The sequence below is a fragment of the Aquarana catesbeiana genome, linkage group LG07 (assembly GCF_042186555.1).
Source record: "Aquarana catesbeiana isolate 2022-GZ linkage group LG07, ASM4218655v1, whole genome shotgun sequence".
Taxonomy (NCBI): domain Eukaryota; kingdom Metazoa; phylum Chordata; class Amphibia; order Anura; family Ranidae; genus Aquarana; species Aquarana catesbeiana.
The window spans coordinates 122,259,813-122,287,355 of NC_133330.1; the positions used below are offsets into that span (position 1 = coordinate 122,259,813).

General features: G+C 43.4%; 1 protein-coding gene across 2 annotated transcripts in view; it reads right to left on the reverse strand.

Moving 5' to 3' along the window:
- CACNA1I (calcium voltage-gated channel subunit alpha1 I) overlaps positions 1-27,543 on the reverse strand; it is a 3,871,666-nt gene that overhangs the window by 2,827,187 nt on the left and 1,016,936 nt on the right. For both annotated transcript variants that reach the window (XM_073592660.1, XM_073592661.1), the window contains one exon: positions 198-504. In XM_073592660.1, coding sequence (XP_073448761.1) covers positions 198-504 — 307 coding nt within the window. The remainder of the gene's footprint in view (positions 1-197; positions 505-27,543) is intronic.

Consider the following 27,543-nt stretch of genomic DNA (forward strand, 5'->3'; position numbering starts at 1 on the left):
ATGTTCTTCGAGAATGTACTATACCTAAAAATGAATCACATTCTTAATATTCATTAATAATCTGTATTTGCACACATTTACAATATTAAAAGACTAAGGTTTTTTTTTCTGAAAAGTAAGTATTATGTGATAAAAACATTGGTAAAGTAAAATTTAACATCTTAGCATCTGTTAAGTATGTCCCACTAGATTCTTACAAAGCTGATGTTGTTCTTTGCCATTGATTCCCAGCTTAGCATTGCTGAGCTCAATACGACTCTGCCGCCGACTCTGAAGGCTGGTGTAAAGCCCAACTGTGCGCCGCTTGGCCTTTCGAAGGATGTGGCAGACATATTGAAAAATTTCCTCATAACAGTCTCCAGGCTCAGCATAACTAGCTACTGTACTAGACGATAAATACAAAGCCCTTTGCTCCTGCATCAGCTGGTGTTCCCTTTGCTTGGTCTCAGAGAATTGAGTGGCAATAACAACCAGGCACAAATTGATCATGAAGAACGATCCAACCTGCAGAAAGAAGAACGTTTAGATTACAATGCTGTTCTGAAGCCTCAAAATACAACAGACATATTCAAATCTTAGCATGAATTTTGAGACTCTTCCAACAAGGGAAAGGATAGATTAATTGCTTTTTTTCAGAAGCAATGATAATAGTTACTGCATACACTGTATTACCAAAAGTATTGGGATGCCTGCCTTTACACGCACATGAACTTTAGTGGCATCCCAGTCTTATTTAGGGTTCTTTATTGAGTTGGCCCACCCTTTGTAGCTATAACAGCTTCAATTCTTCTTGGAAGGCTGTCCACATGGTTTAGGAGTGTGTCTATGGGAATATTTGACCATTCTTCCAGAAGCGCATTTGTGAGGTCAGGCGAGGACGAGGTTGTATGAGGTGGCTCATCCACTGCTATCTGAAAACCCTGGATGAAGTGCACACAGAGCCCACAAAGACCCTGCATCCCCTACTCTACAAGGTGCCAGCTCTCCTTCTAATCATGTATCCCTGCCTGTGCTTCCTCTGCATTCTTGCATGTGCTTAAAACACTGGCTTGACTGAGCCCATACCTTCCTGCAATTTCGTAGAAAATAAACAAGCTGTCAGCTTGTTTCTTGTAAATAACAGTGGTTGCAGTGAGGCTTAGTTGTTCACAAAAGCAGCAGCTCAAAAGAGTCAAAGGGCTCGCTAAACAGGTAAAAGATTAGCTTGGCAGAGTAGAGACTCCTAATGATCTTGAGGCTTTCATTCAGTTATGTATCTGATTTGATCAGAGGCTAACAAAAAATGAGGATGGAGAGACTGGGAATGTTTGGACGTAATGGTGGCATGCATTTCGCTGCTAGTCAGTCTGTTCACAAGGATCCAAAAGTTTTTCCAAATTATAAAAAAATCCCAAACAATTGCTGTGACTGATGTTAAAGTGCTCGGACAAATAAACTCCCCATTGATCAATGAAGAAAATAATGTAAGTTCTCTGCTTTCTTATTTTGTCATCCCTTGCTCTGCTATGCTGGACCCCAGAGCTGAGGGTAATGTTATGCCCAAAGCAATGATATTCAAACAAGAAATAAATCTGCCCCTATTGATATGGAGATATCACTGGGTGACCCCGCCTCTTAGTTTATTTAGCTGCAGGTGGGAAGCGGAGCTGTTATTCGGTGGGAGCCAAGAGTCTGGTGTGTACGTTTTTTTTTTGCGTTTCAGTGGCTGGCGTTCACCGTGATTGATGCTGGATTTATTTCGGCATCATTTATATATTTTTTTTAAATAAAGGACAAAAACTGTCAAAAACGGCTCCTGTTTTTTTTTTTTACTTTGCCCATTTTATTGGTGAATAAGTAGGGGTACTCATCAACATGGGGACAAGATGCTTTGAGGGACATGTTGAAGGCATTTGGCCTGGTATGGTTCTGGGGGAGAGGGGGGGTGCTCGCTTGTCTCCCCTCTTTTCCTGGCCTGCCAGGCTGCATGCTCAGATAAGGGTATTCTATGGATTACAGGGGGACTTCACGCCATTTTTCTTTGGTGTGAGGTATTCCCCCAAAATAAATGCCAGACCTGAAGGGTCTGTTAGGGATTGGAGGGAACTCCACGCTGTTTTTTTTTTTTTTTTTTTACTTTTTTAACCACTTGCCTACTGGGCACTATTACCCCCGTTCCTGCCCAGGCCAATTTTCAGCTTTCAACGCTGTCACACCTTGAATGATAATTGCACGGTCATGCAACACTGTACCCATATAACATTTTGTTTCATTTGTTTTCATACAGAAAGAGCTTTATTTTGATAGCATTAATTCACCACTGGGTTTTTTTTTTTTTGCTAAACAAATGAAAAAAGACCAAAAAAAAAATCATAGTTTGTTATAACATTTTGCAAACAGGTGATTTTTCTCCTTCACTGATGTGCACTGATGAGGCTGCACTGATGGGCACTGATAGGCTGCACTAATGGGCACTGATGAGGTGGCACTGATAGGTGGCGCTGATGGGCACTGATAAGGGGCACCGAAGGGCACTGAGAGGTGGCACTTATGGGCACTGATAGGTGGCACTGGTGGGCACTAATTGGCAGCACTGGTGGGACTGCACTGATAATCAGGACACTGATAATTAGTGCCCTGATTATCAGTGTCAATGTCCTTTTAACATAAGCCGGTTATCGGATTTCTTCTTCTCTCCTCACACTGTCAGCATGAGGAAACAAAGGCCAATAATGGCTCATATTTATATCCTATGATAAGCTGTCATTGGGTAGCTGTCTATGAGTAGTACAGGTAAAGTAGTACATACATAAGTCAGGCAAGGCCCACCCACCCGGTTTAGAGCCCATAAAATGGAAGTAAGGAATTAACAGACTTGAAAAGCTTTTTTGGAATATAAACAGGAGCAATCGAAAGATTATATTGAAACAGTATATTGAAGCAAATGTATTCTCCCTAATAAGGATGGGCGAATGGTACAGACCGAGCATCAGTTCAGACTGTACATTAGCTATTTGGAAGTTCTCCGAACAACCGAATTATAGGGTTGTTCGACTGTTTGTTCGGCCCGCCGAAACAACCACAATGCACTGTCGCATAGTGCATTGAAAGCCCTAATTGGCTGAAGCAATGAAAGCTTTGTCCAAATAGGGCACGGAGCACTGTCAGAGCCATGATTGTACGATGTCATGATTTCTATATCCAATCATGGCTCATTGCTCTTAATCCCGCCCCACACTATAAAAGTATTCTATCTATAGCGGCCATTTGTAGTGTGATAGCAGCGTGGAGAGAGATAGAACAGGGCTCTGTTCAGTGCTATTAGACAGTTAACAATAACAGGTAGGGTATTCCTGCGCTACCATGCAAAAATGGCAATGATATGAGGGGGAAAAAGCAGCTTGCACCGAGAAGGGTCCAACCTGGCCCTAAAATTCAGCTACGAGTAGAAAGGGGGGGTGGTGCTGCGCTAATCCTGATGTAACCGTATCGAAATGTTAAAATAGTGGTAGTGGAGTGGCGTAGTGCCTAATTAAAAAGAGCAAATAATAGATATTTAATCGTGCGTTCCTAAAATTCTATGCTGTGTATTAGACAGTTAGTTTGCTATTAGTGTGCTATTCTGATTCTATTGTCAGTAGACTATCAGTTTAGTATGTATCTAGGGATAGTTCAGTGTGAGTGTAGTGAGACTATTCATCTTTACATTAGTGTTATTGTAGGGATAGTTCAGTTATTGTGAGAGTAGTACGACCATTATTCATCTTTACATTAGTGTGAATATAGGGATAGTTCTGTCAGTGTGAGTGTAGTGACTGTTTAACACTGTTTTTTTTTCTGTGCGTTACTGCAAGTTTAATGCCATATAGTCCTGTGTGTTACTGCAAGTTTAACACTGTATATTTCATTGCGTTACAGCAAGTTTAACGCCATATATTTGTTTTAACTTCCCTCAATTTGTCTTCCCTATCACCCAAACAGTTTGACTCTTTGAACACACCCATTACTCCCTCTGAAATTGCTAAAGCCATCAAGTCACTTCTTAATGGCAATTCTTCTGGCCCTGATGGCCTATACAGTCAGGTCCATAAATATTGGGACATCGATACAATTCTAATCTTTTTGGCTCTATGCACAACCATAATGGATTTGAAATGAAACGAACAAGACAAGATGTGCTTTAACTGCAGACTTTCAGCTTTAATTTGAGGGTATTTACATCCAAATCAGGTGAACGGTGTAGGAATTACAACAGTTTGTATATGTGACTCCCACTTTTTAAGGGACCAAAAGTAATGGGACAGATTAACAATCATCCATCAAACTTTCACTTTTTAATACTTGGTTGCAAATCCTTTGCAGTCAATTACAATCTGAAGTCTGGAACACATAGACATCACCAGACCCTGGGTTTCATCCCTGGTGATGCTCTGCCAGGCCTCTACTGCAACTGTCTTCAGTTCCTGCTTGTTCTTGGGGCATTTTCCCTTCAGTTTTGTCTTCAGCAAGTGAAATGCATGCTCAATCAGATTCAGCTCAGGCGATTGACTTGGCTATTGCATAACATTCCACTTCTTTCCCTTAAAAAAACTCTTTGGTTGCTTTCGCAGTATGCTTCGGGTCATTGTCCATCTGCACTGTGGAGCGCCGTCCAATGAGTTCTGAAGCATTTTGCTGAATATGAGCAGATACTATTGCCCGAAACACTTCAGAATGCATCCTGCTGCTTTTGTCAGCAGTCACATCATCAATAAATACAAGAGAACCAGTTCCATTGGCAGCCATACATGCCCACGCCATGACACTACCACCACCATGCTTCACTGATGAGGTGGTATGCTTTGGATCATGAGCAGTTTCTTTCCTTCTCCATACTCTTCTCTTCCCATCACTCTGGTACAAGTTGATCTTGGTCTCATCTGTCCATAGGATGTTGTTCCAGAAATGTGAAGGCTTTTTTAGATGTTGTTTGGCAAACTCTAATCTGGTCTTCCTGTTTTTGAGGCTCACCAATGGTTTCCATCTTGTGGTGAAACCTCTGTATTCACTCTGGTGACGTCTTCTCTTGATTTTTGACTTTGACACACATATACCTACCTCCTGGAGAGAGTTCTTGATCTGGCCAACTGTTGTGAAGGGTGTTTTCTTCACCAGGGAAATAATTCTTCGGTCATCCCCCACAGTTGTTTTCCGTGGTCTTCTGGGTCTTTTGGTGTTGCTGAGCTCACCGGTGCGTTCTTTCTTTTTAAGGATGTTCCAAACAGTTGATTTGGCCACACCTAATATTTTTGCTATCTCTCTGATGGGTTTGTTTTGTTTTTTCAGCCTAATGATGGCTTGCTTCACTGATAGTGACAGCTCTTTGGATCTCATATTGAGAGTTGATAGCAACAGATTCCAAATGCAAATAGCACACTTGAAATTAACTCTGGACCTTTTATCTGCTCCTTGTAAATGGGATAATGAGTGTAATAACACACACCTGGCCATGGAGCAGCTGAGCAGCCAACTGTCCCTTTACTTTTGGTCCCTTAAAATGGGGGAGGCACATATACAAATTGTTGTAATTCCTACACTGTTCACCTGATTTGAATGTAAATACCCTCAAATTAAAGCTGAAAGTCTGCAGTTAAAGCACATCTTGTTCATGTCATTTCAAATCCATTGTGGTGGTGTATAGAGCCAAAAAGATTAGAATTGTGTCAATGTCCCAATATTTATGGACCTGACTGTATGTAACTCTTACAAACAATTCCAATCCTTACTGTGTCCAAATCTCACCTCGTTGTTCACCACAGTGACATCCTCTGCTTCCTTTCCCCCTAAAATGCTTAAAGCTTACATTGTAACTATACCTAAACCTGGGAAGGAGCCTATCAACCAAGCTAATTTTAGACTGATACCTCTACTCAACACCTATGTTAAGTTGTATGCAAAAATCTTGACCCAGAGGCTTCTCTCCATTTTACCTACCTTGACTGCACCCAATCAAACAGGTTTTACTCCAGGTAGACGGAGAATGTGATGAGTCTGAAGCATTATGGGTGGAACTGTACATGTGTGTGCGTACTACAAAGGTTGTCATTGGAGTTTGTTATAGACCTCCCAGTATTAGTGAGGAGGTGGAGACTCAGCTCCTTGCAGATGGAAAGGGCTGTAAGGGCTGGGACATTGATAATAATGGGGGGTTTTAACTACCTGGAAATTGACTGGAGTAATGGCACTGCTAGGACAGTTAAACGGCAAAAATGTATAAACCTATTACAAGACAATTTTATGGTCCAGTTTATTGAGGCCCCAACTAGGACTGATGCTTTACTGGACCTAGTAATCTCAAGCCATGCAGAGCTTATTACCAATATTCATATAAAAGAGCATTTGGGTAGCAGTGACCATAGCATGATTTCAATGTTAGCTGTAAGCAACAAACTCATACGGGTAAGATAAAAACACTTAACTTTAAGAGAGCAAATTTTAAAAGGATGAGGGCTGCTCTCCAGGACTTAGACTGGGAGGGAATATTGGCATCAATGGACACAGAACAGAGATAGGAATTTTTCAAAAAGACTGTATGTGAACTCACTGAAAAGTATATTGCCAAAAGGCTAAAAATAAAACCCATGTGGCTCACGGCCAAAGTAAAAATGGCTATAAATAATACGAAAAGAGCTTTTAAAAAATATAAAATTGAAGGAACGCTATCATCGTTTAAATGTTACAAAGAATATAACATAATATGTAAAAAAGAAATCAAGGACGCAAAAAATCTAAACGAACGACAAATTGCAAAAGATAGTAGGACAAACACCAAAATATTTTTCAAATACATTAATAGTAAAAAGGTCAGGTCCTAGCATGTGGTCCCTTTACAAAATAATCTAGAGTGGGGGACTGGGGACAAAGAGAAGGCAAATTTATTAAATTCTTTCTTCAGCTCTGTCTATACAAAGGAACATGGGGAAGCTCATGTCCATAATGGGGGTGGTAGTGACACAGCCCCAAATGATCAACAATGGCTCAAAAGTGATATGATCTTGAGACTCATTATTGACTGGAATGGTACCACTGAATTGGCGCAGGGCCAGTGTGGTGCTCATGTTTAAACAGGGATCAAAGTCTTTGCCAAGTAACTATAGACTTGTTAGTTTAACTTCTATAGTTGGGAAGATACTGGAGAGTTTAATAAAAGACCACATAGATGAGTTCTTGCTGGAAAAAAAAAATATATTAAGCAACAGACAGCATGGATTCATGAAAGACAGAAGTTGTCAAACAAACCTGATTTCTTTTTATGAGGAGGTAAGTAAAACCTTGGACAGAGGGGTGGCTGTGGGTGTGGTATACTTGGATTTTGCAAAAGCGTTTTAACACAGTTCCCCACACACGGCTCATGTGTAAGGTAAAGTCTACAGGCTTGGAAAGTTCAATTTGTAAATGGATAGAAAACTGGCCAAAAGACAGGATTCAGAGATTAGTGGTTAATGACTCTAAATAGTCTAAGGTTATCAGTAGTGTACCCCAAGGTTCAGAGTTGGGACTTTTTAATACCTTTATAAATGATATAGGGTCTGGAATTAAAAGTACCATTTCTGTCTTTGCAGATGAGACCAAGTTATGCAGTAGAATAATGTCCTTACAGGATGTTTCCAATTTACAAGCCAACCTCAATGCAGTGTCTAATTGGGCAACTAAGTGGCAAATGAGGCTTAATGTTAATAAATGTAAAGTTATGCACTTGGGGGCTAAGAATATGCATGCATCATACATACTAGGGGGAGTACAACTGGGGGAATCAATGGTGGAGAAGGATCTGGGGGTTTTGGTAGATCATATGTATAGAGAATGGGGTGATTGGCGCTACCCTATATAGTGCTAAGTGGTTTGTCAAGAAGCAGTACAAGATTATTATACTGGACTCCTTACACCAGATCAAAAGTGAGTGTGCTCCCACATGGGAGTATGATAAGTGAATAGTGGGAAAATATCAGTTCTTAAATAGACAGTATGTAGAAAACGTATATATCTTCAATCTAAAAAGTGAGTATTGTGTTAAAAGATTAAGTACATGCTAACTCCGATTGACTGTGATTCAACCAAATACTAAAAATGAAAATGAATTAAAAGTATAAATATAAGAACTGTATATAACTGTATAAATGTATCACACATTTATGATACAATCAACATATTAAATTAAATTATAAACCCAAATGTCAACACAATATAAATGTGATAACTTAAATAATCAAAAAAATGTGTATTAAACACTTTATACAGATAATATATGGAAAGTGGCAAAAAAGATAAAGTCCGTGACTTTAGAAGTGACTTCAAAAATCAACAGTCCTCATTGTAAAAAATTCCACCAATAGTGATTAAAAACTGTAGTGAGTAGAAACATCTCGTGAAAAAAAATCCACCACCTGTGCAGATATATGTTTACCAGAGGTAAGCTTTAATGAAGCTTATGCCAGAAATCCACTCTGTGGGGACACCAACATCGATCTCAGCATGAAGGGAGGATCGCCCGGAACTCACCGACACAAGGGCCAATTATTCAGCAATGGGAACCCAGGGAAATAAAAAATACATCCTCCATAGTGTAAATCCGTTTAAGCAGTTTATTGGAAGAAGTAAAAGTAGCACACTTACATAAAAATGACGATTAAAACAGCGTATAATAACAATCAGCCGGCCGGCCTGAATGCACCCGTTCACTGTGGGATGGAAACGATGACGTCAGCGCGTCTGCCTTCCGACGTACGTTTCGTCCTATTGGACGTTGTCATAGGAACGTAGGTTTATCTTTTTTGCCACTTTCCATATATTATCTGTATAAAGTGTTTAATACACATTTTTTTTGATTATTTAAGTTATCACATTTATATTGTGTTGACATTTGGGTTTATAATTTAATTTAATATGTTGATTGTATCACATCATTTGAGGTATTCGAGAATCCACTTAATTTTATAATCTTTAGCGCGGTTCTTTTAAATTGCTTTACTTATTTGATTCTTCTACCTGAGAATTAGGACTGCAGCTTGGGGGGTGTAGGGAAGCGCAGTAACTTTATATATATTTCTTTTGGTATCACACATTTATGCCTAATTGTGGATTTATTGCACTGTATTAAGTGGGACACGCTTAGAGCTTGTATGATAGGGTGTGGATACCCCTGGACACCTTTGCACTTTTGTGTTATACAGCTCTTATATTTATACTTTTAATTTATTTTCATTTTTAGTATTTGGTTGAATCACAGTCAATCGGAGTTAGCATGTACTTAATCTTTTAACACATACTCACTTTTTAGTTTGGAGATATATACGCTTTCTACATACTGTCTATTTAAGAACTGATATTTTCCCACTATTCACTTATCATACTCCCATGTGGAAGCTCACTTTTGATCTGGTGTAAGAAGTCCGGTATAATAATTGTACTGCTTCTTGACAAACCACTTAGCACTATATAGGGTAGCGCCAATCACCCCATTCTCTATACATACCTCTGTAAGTTCCCTCGGGAACCCAAAAAAGGGTGGGCAGCAACCCACACTATCCTAAGCGTGGAATCTATTTTAAATTTGGTAGATCATAAGCCCAATAATAGTATGCAATGCCAAGCTGTGGTTTCCAAAGCGAGCAAAGTCCTTTCTTGTATTATGAGAGGTATGGACTCCAGAGAGAGAGATATCATTTTGCCCCATACAAATCATTAGTAAGATCTCATCTGGAATATGCAGTTCAGTTTTGGGCACCAGTTCTCAAAAAGGATATCCGGGGACTGGAGAAAGTGCAGAGAAGGGCAACCAAACTGATAAGAGGCATAGAGGAGCTCAGCTATGAGGAAAGATTAGAGGAATTTAATATATTCCCTCTTGAGAAGAGAAGATTAAGTGGGATATGATCAACATATACAAAAACATAAGTGGTCCATATAGTGAACTTGGTGTTGTGTTATTCACTTTAAGGTCATCACAGACGACAAGGGGGCACTCTTTACGTCTAGAAGGAAAAAAAAATCTCCAAATATGGAAAGGTTTCTTCACAGTAAGAGCTGTGAAAATGTGGAATAGACTCCCTCCATAGGTGGTTCTAGCAAGCTCAGTAGATTGCTTTAAAAAAGGCCTGGATTCTTTCCTAAATGTACATAAAATAACTGGGTACTGACATTTATAGGTAAAGTTGATCCAAGGAAAATACGATTGCCTCTCGGGGGATCAGGAAGGAATTTTTTTTTTTATCCAATAGCAAATTGGATCATGCTTTGCTGTGTTTTTTGTCTTTCTCTATAGGATTGTGTATATGGGATTGTATTTTTTTTTTTTTTTTATGGTTGAACTGGATGAAGTTGTGTCTTTTTTCAACCTGACTAGCTATGTAGACAAGCCTCGGATGCTACACGTAGGGTATAAATGTTATCCATTATGCTTAATCCTGCCAAGTATGCAACCACATACAAAAAATGAGCAACCAATACATTTCCAGCCCTTGATCGCCCTTAATCGCAGGTTGAAACTGGCATTTGAAGCGGGATTTATCTCTAAAAAGGAATTGGATTTCCTAACTGTTCAGGAATTTAATATACCAACTTTCTATATAACCTCGAAACTGCATAAATCTTTACAAAATCCCCCTGAAAGGCTGATTGTTTTAGCCATAAAGGGCCCACTAGAGAGAGTGGGCAAATTTGTAGATGCCCTAATTAAATAACTGGTCAGTGAACTCCCCTCCTATATCCACGACACCAGGGATGTCCTTTTGAAGAAAAGGGACATAATACCCACAGGAGCCCTTCTGAGCCCTTCTATGAATTGGGATTGAGGGGGTGTCACACTTCCTTGAACTTACATTTCCCCAACTAGGTGCCCACATTGAATTTATCGTTGAAACCTTGAATTTGTGTTAAAACACAGCTGCTTTCAGTTTTTGGGAACTAGTTACCTTGGGCCCAGGCTTATGCATGTTTATGCCTGAAACTGTGGGAGGATGAGGTAGTGCACCAGTCCTCTCTGTACCTCAGCCACAGTTTACTGTGGCTGAGGTACATTGATGACATCTTGATGATTTGGGGGTACACCAGTAAACAACTGTCTGCTTTTCTAGATTAATTCAATTTGAACAACAGGAATATCAGATTGACCTATTATTATCATGAGAAATTCTCTTTTTTGGACCTACAGGTTAGGAAAAAGAAAACAGACTGGTCACTAACAGACAGCAGCTAACACGTTACTGCAGGCTAGAAGCCACCATCCTCATTCTCTGATCCGTGGAATACCAGTGGGATGAGGCAGTTTGGCGAGCCAAAAAGCTAAATGGCAGCCTGGTCTATTTGGAATACCTCAGAACACAGAACACCAACTGGCTCACAGACCTTTCAACTTCATGTGGTATATATCTCTGTGGGTGAGGTCAAATATGTAGACTGACTGATATGTTCAACAGCTCGGTTGGGAGTAAGCAGTTTAAAATCCGCCAATTTATCTATTTCTCAACCATCAGCGTTGTACATATGCCAATTTGTCCTTGTGACAAAGCATACATAGGTAAGACCAAACGGCAGCTTAAAATCTGGATTGGTGAATGTCATGAATATTGGAATAGTGACTGATGCATAATGCTGGGACAGATACTGTTAGGAGATGCTGATGTAAATTCCAACACCTGTCTGTCTGTTGTCTGCTAAAATGTGTATTGTAAATAAGTTTACTATGGGATCTAAGAGTCATTAGATCCCCATTGTTATTTGTGTTAATTAACTCTGCTAATGTGTGAAGAAGAGTCTATGTTGATTGTGATAATGTTGATTGGATTTTCTGAACTACAAGACGGCCAGTCTGGCCTAACGGTCATGTCTGAGTCATCTAGGCTGTCTAAAGGGATTAGTTAATTAGCTCATGTTAATTAGGTTACAGCTGTATTGTTAGAGTAATATGAGCAGGAGGTCTGCACTTCCACTTTGAGTGTATAAAAGCCTGTATTTTGGCAAATAAAGAGATTCCTGGTTGAACTTACATACAGCCTGCCTGGTGTTTGTTCTGAGCTATCACAACTGGGTTAGAACGGCACATAGCTGTAATTCTAATCCCGGAGCATTGGATGACCGAGCAATCAGATGGTGCGATCTGCAATCTGATTCAATAGCTGCAGAGGAGTGTCGGGAGAGTGGAAACGAGCGAGCAAAGGGGCTCGTTACAGTGAACATATTAAGAGTATCAGGGAAAAGGACGATGAACGTCCACTTGCAGTACACTTTGCACAGTTCCATGGGGGTAACCAAAAGGTCTACTTGGCATCTATGTTTTGAATCTTCCGCTGAAAAAGGGAGACTTTGACACGATCATAGCACAAAAAGAGAAGATGTGGATATTCAGATTGGGAACTTTATGTCCCAAAGGGCTAAATACTGAATGCAGTCTGTCATCTTTTCTAGAAGTATAATTGGTTCATTATGGTTCTCCCCTTTCTTTTTATTTGATCTAGCTATTGAGCCTTAATGTAGTCTATAGATAAGTGGACAAGTAACTTTTAATTACTGTTCTTCTCTATCCAACTCTAGGGTACTTTTTAAGAAATATAGGTTTGACCATGACAAGTACACTTGAAATTATCTTGCCATTCTACGCTCTATATGACACTTGTAATCACTGCACACAGTGTTCCTTCTAGTAGTGTGATGAATGTCTATAGAGGAGTGTGTGCTGAGGACCCTCTAATGATGAATAGTTAGTATTACATTAGGATTAAACATATAATACACCAAGCTGAAGCCCCTCGAGTGAAACGCGTCATGACGTCCTCACGTTATGGCACAGGCCGGCCGCTGATGACATGCAAACTCGTTCCAGCAAGTAGCTGGGAGATACGGACATTGTGGTGAGCAGCGGAGAGCAATGTGTCAGAGACCATCTCCACTGGAAGCCGACACTATCAGGGATCACTGCACAAGCCATGTGAGTGCTGCCAGAGAGCAGTGAAGTTTTTGTTCCACTCTGGTATTTTCTAACCTACCACATATCAGCTCACCTACATGCAGTGCGGCCTCTACCTGCATGATGGCACACACACCTTACCTGCCTGCATCTGTCCACTGCACAGTGCATTATAGGGCCCTAATTGAATGAAGCCTTGCACCTGATTGCTGGTAAGGTGCAAGGCTTTGCCAATTAGGGCACAGAGCACTGTCAGAGCCCTGATTGGATAAAGTGATGATGACTTTGTCCAATCACGGCTCAGTGCTCATAGACCGACCCCACACTATAAAAGGTTCCTTTCCACAGGAAGCTTTTTCAGTGTGTTTTTTGAGTGGAGATAGATAGAGCAGGGCTCAGTTTGCTACTAGAGTTAGTATGTTCACTTATTGTGACCCTAAGTGTAGAGTGTTAGTGTAGTGTTAGTACAGTGTGAGTATAGTGTCAGTGTAGTGTAGTGCAGGGCTCAAAATTTCAAGTCCTGAGCCACTAGCCAGGCCTTAAAAAGTTACTCACCATCAGTTACCCCACCCAACCTCCACCCTGCCCCACCCCTAAGTCTGCCCCTAAACACGCCCTCATAAATTATCTCATGAAATTGCACTGTTGATATTTATTTTTGGAACTAAATTCTGTATAAAACATTTAACAACAACTTCAACAATATTAACATAAAGCATATCAATACCCATCAGTGCAGCCTCATCAGTGCTCATCAGTGCCCATGAGTACAGCCCCATCAATGCTCATCAGTGCAGCCGCATCAGTGCCCATCAGTGCAGCCTCATCACTGCCCATCAGTGCAGCATACTAATGCTGTCCATAAGAGTGCAGCTTCATCAGTGTCCATTAGTGCAGCTTACCAGTGGCGATCAGTGCCACCTCATCAGTGGCCATCAGTGCAGCCTCATCAGGGGCCACTAGTACAGCCTATCAGTGCCCATCAGTGCAGCATATCAGTTCTGCCTTATCAGTGCAGTTTAAGAGTGCTCCCTCATCAGTGGCCATCGGTGCAGGGTCATCAGTGCCCATCAGTGCAGCCCCATCAGTACAGCATATCAGTGCAGCCACATCAGTGCAGCTTAAGAGTGCCGTCTCATCAGTACCCATCATTGCAGCCTCATCAGTGGCTGCCAGTGCAGCATATCAGTGCTGCCTTATCAGTGCAGCCATCATCTGTGCAGCTTATCAGTTCTGCCTCATCAGTGGCCATCAGTGCCGCCTCATCAGTGGCTATCAGTGCAGCATATCAGTGGCCATCTGTGCAGCATATCAGTGGCCATCTGTGCAGCGTATCATTTTTTTTTTTTTAAATAATTTTATCATGCATAACAACAAATAAACATACAAAACATTGGAGAGGTGTTACATCAAGCTTTGGTAGATGATAAAAACCAAACCAGGTAAAAGTGCAAACATCAATTTACTAGTACATAACCATTCAGTTCCTCGACCCTCTCCTACATGGTTATGTAGTAGCTTTTTAATTTTTTCTTTAAGAACCAAGAATTCAAAAAGAATAACCAAAACTTCATTAAGACAGAACTCATCCCCCCCCCGCCCCTTGTCCCTTAGGAGAAGAGAGGAACATGTCTCCCCACTACATGGGGATGAAAAAAAAACTTTTTCCCTCCCCTCCCAGGGATCTCAGCATTTGGTGTCATTAGTAATAGAACAGCAACCTGACCGCCCCCCTCTTTTATGTAATAACATACTCACTATCTCCCCCATCTTAGTAACTATCAGTAAAAGTAAAAATACCCTTAATCACATGCAGTAGTCAAGGACCATTCTTCCTCCAGCGTGTTCTTAGAGTCCACCCATCTAAACCATACCTTCCAAAACTTTTTGGCAGCCCCTGTGGCCTCATAGGTCATCCTATACAACATCACATGCGCATTAACAATCTTTATCCACATTCCAAGTGTTAGTATTTTTTTTTTTCAAATATATATTTTATTATTTTCTGAAAAGAAAGGGCAAAGCCCGAAGAATACAAAACAATAAAGGGGGGGTCGTAGCCTCCTGACATTGTATCGTAATAATATATAACATATCTTGAAGATTGACATGCTAGTTCTGTTTTATGTTATTATTATCCACATATGCACGTTTTCCATGTTACAACAGCTCAGAACTTCAGTTGCCGTGGCTGTATAAAGCAATCTGCAGTCTAGATCTCTATTCATGTGTCATTACTTTAATGTAGAAAACTTAGTCACAATCAGTCAGGAGGCAGTAACCAGAGGGCGAAATAGAGAATCAGAAAGGTAAGTAAAAGAGAAGAAAAGGAAAGGGCGGGGAGAGGAAAGTTGGGGATAGGGACAAGGGAGAGGGGAAGAGTGGGTGGGGTATAATGGGGGCAAACTGAGGTTGTTAGTTCTGTGAGTTATCTTCTGTCAGCTGGGTCAATTAATTTGGGTTCCCAAAAAGGGTTTTGCCTTCTTCTGAATATTTGAACATATTCCAAAGTGTCCATGTTTTCTGGTAATTTGCTTGTCTGTTTTGGGCCGTCATTATAAGATCCTCCATTTTATTTATTTCTTCTATTTTCCTCAACCACATTGCTATGGTTGGTGGGGAGTGTTGTTTCCATAATGTGGGTATACAGGACTTGGCTGCATTTGTTAGGTGTCGTAATATGGATTTTTTATAAGTTTTGAGCGGCATGGAAGATACATGAAGTAGAAAAAATGCCGGGTCATTCGGGATCTGAAAATCAGTGAATTTCTGAGAAATGGAACGTACCGCAGTCCAGAAATTTGTCAAGCTGGGGCATGACCAAAACACATGTAGGAGCGTTCCCACTTCTTTCTGACAGCGCCAGCAATACTTAGACGCCTCAGCAAACATGGTATGTAAGCGACTAGGTGTTAAATACCACCTCATTAAGATCTTGAAATTCATCTCCTGTATTTTAGTGCAGATGGATGATTTAAGGGAGAGAACTATCATGTTTTGTTTCTGAACTGCCGTGAAAGTACGTTGAATGTCTGTTTCCCACTTTGTGATGCATGGCAGGCAAGGTGGCTGTGTAGGTGTGTTTAATAGGGTATACATTTTGGATAGTACTTGTGGTAACGGTTCTGTGTCTGAGCATATGTCTTCGAACGCAGTTAGGGGTCTAGTGTAGGACTGAGGGTTCGGAATTGTCTGTAAGAAATGGTGGATTTGAACTGCATTCCAAAATATCAGCGTGAACGGACCTGCCGGGTCCATTAGTTCCTCAATAGAGGGCCGTCTGTCCTGTCTCACAAATTGCGAAGCTCTAGCGCATCCAGTGCTCCTCAATGTCTGAAATCATCCAGAACCTATCCCAGGAGGAAATTTAGGATTTCCCAAAATCGGGGTCAAAGGGGATTCTGTGGTTGTTAAGGAAGTTTGTAAAGCAGCCTGAAGACATTGCTTTATAGTGTTGCCTATGAAGGGATGTGCTTTTAGTTCCAATGGAAGGGAGTCATAACACCACATTGCAGACTGTAAAGGTATGTTCGTTTGATGTTGCTCTAACTGTGCCCATAATTTAGATTCCTTATGTCGGTGCCAGTCTACCATTCTGCCCAAATGTACTGCGTGGTAATACCTCCGTATATCTGGAAGTGCCACCCCACCGTATTGTTTGGGCATGGATAGTTGTGATCTGGGGATGCGGGGTTTTTTATGCGCCCAAACAAAGCGAGTAAAAAGAGTTTGCACTCGTTTAAAGTATGTGGGGGGTATTTTGATTGGCAGAGCTTGGAAGAGGTACAAGAATTTGGGTAGTATACACATTTTGATTAAGTTACATATCCCAAACCAGGAGTGTAATCCCTTATTCCAATCGTCCAATAGTAGTTTGGTTTTGGTTAGTAGGGGGGGGGGGGAATTGCTGTCATATATTAGTGCCGGATCTGGTGGTATCTTCGTGCCCAGATAGGTCAAGGCAGAGGTGGTCCATCTAAACCGAAAACTTGATTGCAAATTTGCAAGATCGTTAGGTGGTATAGAAATACCCATCGCCTCTGATTTTGAAAAATTAATTTTTAGGTTTGACAGTTTCCCGTATATTTCAAATTCCTTTAGGAGGTTGGGTAAGGACACTACTGGGTTGGTCAGTGAGAAGAGTAGGTCGTCTGCATAGGCTGATAATTTATGTTGCGTGTTTAACCTAATTTTGGAGAGAAATGGCTAGAGAGAGAGAGTAAATAGGAGAGGGGACAGGGGGCAACCCTGTCTCGTCCCATTTGTAATTGAGAAGGGGTCTGACAGAACTCCATTCGCTTTTACCTGCGCTGTGGGAGTGGAATAAATACCGGCTATTCGGCTGAGCATCACCCCCCCCCAGGCCTATGTGTCTGAGTACTGCGTTCATGAATGGCCAACTTACACGGTCGAAGGCCTTTTCAGCGTCAGTATTAAGAAAGACACATGGGGTTTTCTTGGATCTAGTGATACCCTGTTTCCCCGAAAATAAGACCTAGTGTGTCTGTCTGTGATGGCTGCAATATAAGCCCTACCCCCCAAATAAGCCCTACCCTGTTACCCCGAAAATAAGCCCTACCCTGAAAATAAGACCTACAAGGACTTTAACTAGGGCTTATTTGGGGGGTAGGGCTTATATTGCAGCCATCACCGACAATCACGCTAGGTCTTATTTTCGGGGAAACAGGGTATGTAACAAATTTAGCACTTTTGTAGTGCTATCCCTGGCTTCTCTAGAAGGAATAAATCCAACTTGGTCTAGGTGGATGAGTTGTTGGAGGTGCTGCGCCAACCGAGCAGCTAGGACCTTAGTGAATATCTTAAGGTCTAGATTTAATAGTGATATGGGTCTGTAACTCCCACATGCCACCAGGTCCTTCCCCTCCTTGTGAATTACCGAAATGTGGGCACTTAATGTTTCCCTAGCAAAAACTTCACCTGCTCCAATCTTGTTAAACAGTGTGACCATGCGGGCTCCCAATATTGGGAAAAGAGTTTTGTAATATTGTAGTGTGTAGCCGTCAGGGCCTGGGGCTTTGCTCAGTTTCATTGTCCCCATGGCACTCTGTATTTCTGTTAGGGTTATGGGTGAGTCCAGATCTTCTCTGATCTCCTGGGCAAGAGTTGATATTTGGGAAGATTTAATATAATCTTCCAACACAGTAGTGGGAGGAGTCTCCTGTGGCAGGTGAGATAACTTGGAATAAAACTGTCTAAATTCATCAGTTATGTGTGCGGGTAGGGTTACTTTTTTGCCTCCCAGCGTGGTGATGTGAGGGATATAGGTCACTGATTTGTGACTTCTAACTATGTTAGCTAATAATTTTCCACACTTATCCCCTGACTCATATGTCTTTTTGCGACCACATTGTAGGGCCGCTTTTGCCCTATACTGTAATAGATCAGTGATCTGGCGACGAAGGGTTGACAGCTGTGTTTCAGATGATTGAGTAGGGGCGTGTTTGTGTTTAGCTTCTATAGTGGCGAGTTCCTGTAAGAGCTGTGACAGCATTTTATTTCTCTCTCTCTTGATCCGGGCCCCATGAGAGATGAGGATCCCCCTCATAACTACCTTGTGGGCTTCCCATAATGTCCCCGGGTCATAGTCTGGGAGGTCATTTTCTTGGAAATAAAGGCTTAGTGCCTTAGTCACGTCTGTGAGAACTTCCGGGTTTTGCAGGAGGCTTTCGTTAAGCCGCCAGAAGCGATGTCTGGGAGAGGGAGTGTCCGATAAGCGATAGCTCAAGAATATAGGTGCATGGTCTGACCAAGTCCTATTTCCAATTGAGGTCTGTTCTACAGCATGTAGTTGTGTATGGGGAATCATAAAATAATAAATTCTGGTAAATATTTGGTGCATGTGTGAGTAAAATGTGAAGTCTCTTTCCTCCGAGTGCTGTAAACGCCAAACATCTGTTAACTGTAACTTGTGGAGTGTTTTAGCTATTCGTTTGAGCTGGTTCGGTGGGATCGATGTTTTACCCGACGACGTGTCTATTGAGGGGATCAGTGGAATATTGAAGTCACCTCCTACAATCAGTTGTCCTTCTCGGAAATCATTTAGTTTCTCCAATGTCTCTCGCAGGAACGTGGCTTGTTGTTCATTAGGGGCATATGTAGTTGCAAGCTTTAGTTTAACAGTGCCAATTGTGCCTTTGAGGAAGACGTATCTTCCTGTCGGATCTATTATTGAGCTCTGGAGTTGCCAGGGGATCTTACTTGATATTAGAATGGAGACTCCTTTGGACTTGGAGTCCGGGTTCATGGAGTGATAGGCTACAGGGAAGTGTCTGTTTTGTAAGTATGGTAATCTGTTAGTCTTAAAGTGTGTCTCTTGGATAAAGGCTATATCTGTATGATTCCGCTTTAAGTCATCTATTAGCATACGTCTCTTCTCTGGTATGTTAAGTCCTTTTACATTTAGTGACATTACTTTAATTTTACTGGCTGCCATATTGTATTAGGATGGGGGAGGAGGGGGTAGGGATGAATCGAGGGAAGGAAGAGAGGGGGAAGGTAAATATAGAAAGGAAAGTAAAAGTAGGAAAAGTAGAGAGAGAGTTAGTAGAAAATTATGAGACACAGACAAGGCCTAGTGTCTTGCCTGTTACGCTCCCCTTAAAAAATGGGGATTTTATTTTTGCATATAGCTCCCGAGCGGCAAAAAATCAACCCCCCAGGAGTATATGTTAACCTAATCGGGAGGGAGGAAGGACAAGGCTCATAAGTAGAGTCTCCCATCCGTCCCCTCACCCCAGCATGTCTGACCAATGGAACTATAGACAGTACCATGCAACTCTATAAACATAATAACAGAAAAACTCCATAATGTGAACCGAACAGATAATATAATCACCTCTTTGTAATGTTATAAACTAAAGTATGAGGTAGTTTCAACACCATATCACATTTTGTCAAGTATACCGACCCATTGCTAGTTATCATAGCTCAATAGATCCTTACTACTACTAGGGCTAGGTGTAATTAGCAACATAAAACATTAAGATCTTTCTTTGTGCTAACACATATCTTGTCTCTAAGAGAAACCCTACTTCGCAAGGCACAACGTTATGGCTGCAGGGTAAACACCTCACCTCTCTACTGTTTAGGAGCCAATATGTTTCCCCCTGGAGCCACTAAAATAAGGCTCTGCAGACCAACTCTTAATCCAAGCCTGTGAGGGCAAGTGATCATAAATGCCATGTTCATATAACCTAACCGGTGCAGCTGCTGATCTTGTAGTCTGTTAATCTATGTAGGCTTTTAGTGAATTGGCTGGTCGCTCTATAGATGTATGCGTAGCAGGCCCTGGGAGAGAGATGTTAATGTTCTCGTCCCTCGTCTCACAAACCCCTCAGACTATAGCATCAGTCTCATATTGTTGTGGCCTCTGCACAGTTCCTTGTCCCCCCTTAAGTATAGGGTCTCCGACCCATAATGTGGGTTGCTGAAAAACAGTACCTGTAGGGGTAAGACTGAAGGTTCCGTCGGCTTGAGGTAACGGTCTGAAAGATCTGCCTCTTCAGCAAGATTCAGTTAAGTTCCAGACTCCTATGCGATTAAGGTGGGCTAGTAACTACCAGTGTAGGCAAAGAGCGATTAAACGCAAACCGTGAAAAATAACATAACTCGTTCGTCATTTCTCTGAACATAAAAGTGGTGCTGCAATACAGAAGCCTCATGACTCACGTGCGTCCTCCTGTGAAGGTGCCCTGGATCGGCGTCGTTTTTTTTGCTGTCTTGGCGGTAAGTTATTTCCCATTCTCTGCATGGACGGTCTCGGGAGAGGGCCCAGCCAGTTCGGGACATCTATTGGTTCTGCCTCAAGAAAAGTGAACAGAGCTGGTAAGGCGTCTGGCTTGCATAAGGTGAAGGATCTTTGGTCTTTTCTAAATGTAACAGATAAGGGGTAGCCCCAGCGGTATGTAGCTCCTTTTCGCCTAGCCAGGTCAAGAAGTGGCTTTAGAATCGCACGCCGCTGTAGGGTTGCACGAGAAAGGTCTGGAAGGATCTTGATCGTGACGCCATCTAATTCCGGGTCTTCCGCTTCCCAGGCCTTGCGCAGGATCTGTTCCTTGTGTACATAATGGTGGACTCTGCAAACAACATGGGTCTCAGAGGGTCGGTTGGTTTAGGACCCAAAGCTCGGTGGATTCTGTCAATTGCAATGCGGTCTGGCAGTTCTATATTTGGTATGCTGCGGAAGATTGCTACTGCTGTATCTGCTAGGTCTTCAGGCCCCGTGGCTTCTGGGAGTCCTCGGAGTCGCAGGTTGTTCCTGCGACTTCGGTCCTCCATCTCTTCCAAGCGCAGTATCTGTTCTTGCAGAACCTCTGCTTGTGTCTCTTGGGTTTCTTCTACTGTCGACATTCGGCGTTCCAATGCTGCTAGGGAGTTCTCCCCTGTCTCCAATCTGGTGGCCAGTGCATTAACATCCGCTCTCACAGCCTTCATCTCCCTACGGTGTGTAGCTTCCACCGTAGCTATGAGGGCTGTGATGTCTGCCTTAGTAGGCAATGCTAGTAGGATGGAGCGCAACTCTGCATCCCCTCCTGGAGCTTGGGAAGGGGGTTGTGTAAACTGACTGCGGCCAGCGTGGAGATCTGGAGGGAAGCCAGCATAAGCGTCTGTGAGCTGAGTATCTTCGTGCGGTGACTGGGAACTGCGCGCTGTCAGTCTCCCTGAGTGTTCTCCACGCGGCGTCGCCATCTTAAGCTCCGGGGAGCCGAGAAGGGAGAGCTGGAATCTCCTTCTGAGTTCGCTGGATGAGGGCGGCTGTGGAGTGGATTTAGTTGGTTTACTGCTCTTCTTCACCGCTTTCTTTCTTAAGGATTGCATAGTTTGAAATATAAACTGTATAAGCCAGAATGAGGGTGAGACGGCCGGGAGCTCAGACACCACACATCTCTATTCAGCCATGTCCAGGCCACGCCCCCCCCCAGTGTTAGTATTTCCCCATGAATCCACGCCTAGCAATGAGTTTCCTTACTCCAAAATACAGGATCCTAAGGAACAGTTTTCTGTGTACATTCATCTCCTCCTGGTCAAAGACCCCCAGAAGACAACGTAAGGGAGAGCCTATATTGGGCAGGCCAAATTTATCTGAAATTAATTCAGTTACTTGAGACCATAATGGCCTAACTTTTGCGCATTCCCATACCATATGAAGAAAGGTGCCTTCCACCCCCATACATTTATGACAAAGTGCAGTATCCCTTCTACGCATTCAACATAGTCTAGTTGGTGTATAATATAACTGGTGAAAGTAACAAAATTCAGATATCAGATATCAGATAGGTATCAAGAACCTCCTGCTACAACTCCTCCGTCAACTCTGGGATACCCACCACCCATTTTGTCCTAGCCCTAGAAGTTGAACCTATTTCTTCAGGACCAACTGCCCTATAGTATCTAGTAATTCGTTTAGATGGATCTGGATCAATTTAGAACCTTTTCCAGTCCCGTATTTTGTACCTGAAACTCCCCACTCCCGAATTGCGTTTTTGCTGTGTGACGCAGTTGCGCATATCGAAAAAAACACGTCTTAGGTATATCAAACTGGTCCCTCAACTGTGAAAAAGTAGACAGCCCATCTTCCTGACAGATGTGATGCAGATATTTTATGCCATATTTTGCCCACGTCAGCTGCCCATCTGGTAATTTAGCAAATTCCTCCAAAGATCTGTTACACCATAGTGGATTATTAGGAGATAGCCACAATGGCCCATCCCTTCGCCATTGAGCGCAAAGATGAAATATTTTCCCAGAGTGCCATAACTGACCCCACCTTTCTCCCTGGAATCCCTTTCCTATACAACATATTTTGTAGGGTTTCTTGTGAGGTGGCAACCGCTGCCTCCAACAAAGTAGTGGCATTAGGGATCTGGGGAAAGAGTCACCAATGTAGGAAGGACAATTGTGAGGCAAAAAAATATGAACGCAAATCCGGTAAGGCCAGTCGCCCCTTTGTGACAGGCAACTTCAAGACCGCGAGAGATATTCTGGGGGCTCTTGATCCCCACAAGAAGCCTACAATAATAGAGTCGATGTGTCTGAAGATCCACAGTGCCAGAAATACCGGGGAGTTCGAGAGAATGTACAGAAACTTAGGGAGAAAAATAATTTTAAACAAATTTATGCACCCCAACAATGTAATCGGTAAGTTCTGCCATCTCTGTACCTTCTCCCTAAAATCCCCGATAATCGGCGACAAATTGGTTTCCAGAAAGCCTGAGACAGGAAATTGAATCTTAATCCCCAGATATCTGAACGAGGAGGACAAGGGCATAGGGCAATCCGCCGGGATTACCACTGCATCATCAATGGGGAAGAGAGACGATTTTGACCAATTTATTCGAAATCCAGAGTAGTCTCCAAATTCCTGTATCAGTTGGAAAGCACCTGAAAGTGAGGGTCCTGGATCCTGCAGCTACAGCAGCATGTCATCTGCATAAAGGGATACTCGTTCCTCAAACATCCCAATTCGTAACCCAGTCAGGGTAGGAGTGAATCTTAGTTTTACCGCCAGGGGCTCTATGGCCAGGGCAAATGGGAGGGATGAAAGCGGGCACCCCTCCCTGGTCCCCCTGAATACAGGGAAGGGGTCTGAGATAATGCTATTAACCCGTAATCTGACCAGCGAATCTGTGTACAGTAACCTTACCCAAGAAGTGAACACAGGTCCGAAGCCAAATGACTCTAGTGCAGCATACACACCGGCGGACTTTCCGACCGGACTCGTCCGACGGACTTTTGACAGACTTCCGATAGACTTTTTTTACGAACGGACTTGCCTACACACGACCGGACTACAGACGGACTTGCCTACACACGACCGGACTTTCCGGCGGACCTAGTTCCCGACGGAGTTACGGTGGACTTTCCAAATGAATGGACTTGCCCACACACGAACAAGTCAGTTCATTTTGAACGTGACTCGGGTACAACGGGACTAGAAAAAGAAGTCAATCTCGCCGCTTTTATCGGTGCGATTGACACCTTGCGAGCCCCGTCGCGGGGCATACTAGGCCCTTAGGTCTGGTATGGATTTTAAGAGGAACCCCCCACGCCGAAAAAACGGCATGGGGTCCCCGCAAAACCATACCAGACCCCTATCCGAGCACGCAGCCTGGCCGGTCAGGAAAGGGAATGGGGACGAGCGAGCGCCCCCCCCCCTCCTGAACCGCACCAGGCCGCATGCCCTCAACATGGGGGGGTGGGTGCTTTGGGGAGGGGGGCACCCTGTAATTCTACTACAAGAGACGCACTTGCAGGGCTCCAGGGTTTTCTCCCTAAAAAGAGCTCACATTGCGGGAGCTTACCATGCAAGCTACTCCTCCTATGCTCGGGGGGTTGCGACATTGGTTACCAAGGCTCTGCCCATTGCCATACATGCAATTAGTACTGACTCTAAGGGGAGATATGTTATACTGGTGGTACAAGTGATGAACAGATTTTTAAAGTTTGTGAATTTGTATGTGCCTCCTCCCTTTTCACTATCTCATCTGGATGACATGCTGCAAGCCACCCATGAGATAGCTGAGGGGAGGATTTTCATTCTGGGAGATTTTAACTCAGTGGCGGACTCAGCCTTGGACAGGCTGGGAGCGTCATCGGGTGTTCCAGCTCCCCTCGCGGAATGGTTGTCTACCCATGGGCTTAGGGACGTCTGGCGTTTTCACCATCCTGATATTAGAGAATACTCCTGCTATTCAGAAATGCATAAGACGCTCCCCAGGATAGAAACTGTCCTGACTGAGGGGGAGGGTATGGAACTGGTCAGGAAGGTTTCTTATCTACCGAAGGCCCTGTCTGACCATTCTCCCTTGTTTCTGGAACTCAATCTGGGGCCGAAGCCAGGCATATGCCAATGGTGGATGGAGGCAAGTTGGCTCCAAGAAGAGTATGTGCAGATTAAATGTAATGAGGCTATAAAACTTTTCTGGGATGAAAATGGAAATACTGGATCCTTTCTTCTTCAATGGGAGGCCTTTAAGGCCACACTGAGAGGGGTTTTCACGGCAGAAGTGCATGGTTTCAAAAAACAGTTGGCTTCTACAGTACAGCTTAAGGAGGTAGAGGTTATACTACCTGAAGCAGAGTATGTTAGGGATCCCACTAGTGAGAGATTATTGACATTGCGGGAAAGGTCTAGGGAATACCAGACTGTTCTGACTGACCGCACCACGAAGTTTAGTGTAGCACAGCATAGGCGCATTTTTGAGTTTGGAGATAAAAATGGCAGACTCCTAGCATACCTGACAAGACCAGAATATGTCCTGGCCTACATTAAGGCTGTCTATGACAACCTTGAGCAAACATTTGAAGTATGTCCCTTAGGTCTGGTATGGATTTTAAGGGGAACCCCCTACGCTGAAAAAACAGAGTCAGGTCCCCCCAAAATCTATACCAGACCCCTATCCGAGCACGCAGCCCACCGTTCAGGTAAGGGGGTGGGGACAAGCGAGTACCCCCCCTCCTGAACCGTACCAGGCCGCATGCCCTCAACATGGGGGTGTGGGTGCTTTGGGGGAGGGGGGGAGCCCTGTGGGCCCCCCCACCCCAAAGCACCTTGTCCCCATGTTGATGAGGGCAAGGGCCTCTTACCGACAACTCTGCCTGTTGGTTGTCGGGGGTCTGCGGGTGGGGGGCTTATTGGAATCTGGGAGCCCCCTTTAATAAGGGGGCCCCCAGATCCCAGCCCCCATCCTATGAAAATGAGTACGGGGTACATCGTATGGCGCATGTATGGCAATGGGCAGAGCCTTGGTAACCAATGTCGCAACCCCCCGTGCATAGGAGGAGTAACTTGCATGGTAAGCTCCCGCAATATGAGCTCTTTTTAGGGAGAGAACCCTGGAGCCCTGCAAATGCGTCTCTTGTAGTAGAATTAAATGAGGTTTATACTTTTTTATATAATCAAAGACTAGTGAGTGTTTAAATTTGGAATTAAGGCCTCTAACGTTCCAGGCCAAACTTTAAGATTCACCTCCATAGTAGAGCGATATAAAGTTGGGGACCACCCCCCCCAGAGAATAGTTAACCAGCAAAGCAGAGCTCCAGCCCTCCCGCCCCACGTACACAAAGCAGAACAGCAGCGCATTTGTAAATGACTTGTACACACACCGAATGCAGATAATCCCATCAAACCATAGGCCCATATTTCCCAGCAAAAAAACGTTTCCAACTTCCCCCTTTCCAACTTCCCCCTCCCCCCACCCGGCGCCAAGCCCCAACTTGCCAGGCACTTTGTTTCCATAACCCCGATTCAAAAAAGTAAAAAGGTGCGACTTAAAGCAGTCACATAGAACCCATCACCCGAGGGCGATCATCCTCACATATAGTTCAGAAAAAAAATTTTTTTGTACTATTCAAAAAAAAAACTCAAGAATTGTACATTAACCTGAGAAAATTGTCTTATTTGTCACCTGTTGTCCTGTGTGGCGGACAGAGCAGTCTGCAGGTCCGCTATAGGAAGTCCTGAGCGAAAAAAAAAAAAAAAAGGGGGGAAAGAAACATATACATAGGATATATATATATAGCATCTCAGCAACAAAATCATTCCCTAGAACTGTTGGGGAACTCAAACAACAGAAGAGAGTGACCTATTCAGGTTTTCACATTACCCCTTCCCCCATAGTCTTTCCTTGTGTCTCATCCAGGAATGCAAAAGTTGTTAGGGGGGGACATTGAGAGTTTCCTCCTCGTGGGTGCCCCCGTGCATCCAACCAGTAGGAGTTGTGAAAAAATATGCCTTTCCGTTATCCACAATGCGCAGCTTTGCAGGATACAACATACTGTAGATCAGATTCAGATCTCTAAGCCCCTTCTTCACCGGTTGAAAGGAAGCTCTTTGTTTCTGAGTGGCGGAGAAATCAGGATATATAGACACCCGATATCCATTAAATTTCAATTCGGGCCCTGTCCTGGCCCCTTTCAAAATATTCTCCCGGTCCCTGAAGTGCAGTATCTTTGCAATCATGGGTCTGGGGATAGCACCCTTCGGTGGTGCTCTTCCCGGGACATGGTGCGCTCTATGGCAAACAAATTAGTGAAAGTGCCAGGTGTCAGTCTCTTTGAGCCATTCTTCCAAAAACTCCTCAGGGTTTTTCCCCTCCGCTCCCTCCGGGAATCCCACTAGCCTGATATTATTCCTTCTCATTCGGTCTTCCATGTTGGCCATCTTTAAAGTGTGCTCAGAGAGGGTTTTCTGTGCCACATGTACATTTGTTGCCATGGGTCCAACAGTGTCCTACAGGCTTGTAATGCGGCGATCAGCAGCCTGTGCCTTCTCTCTCATTTTTTGCATGTCATTTTTCATAAAAGAATTCCAGCTGCAGCTGCCCAAAATGGTCAATCAATTTATTCTGGCATCCCTGTATGGCTGCCATAATCTGTGTTAGGGATGGCTCTTCCCCCTCCTCCACCTCCCTGCCCGTTCTGTGTATTCGGGCATCCAGTCTATCCAGGGAGCTTCCCCTGCGTTTGCAGTGTTCCCTCTGGGTCCCAGGACTCACCGGGTTTGCCAGTGGGGATGCTGGCTGTTTAAGGTCCTCAGGCCTCTGCAGCGGTGGCCATTCCTCCTCCTCCTCCTCCCGCCGTGCATCGGCGCCATCTTGGGATCC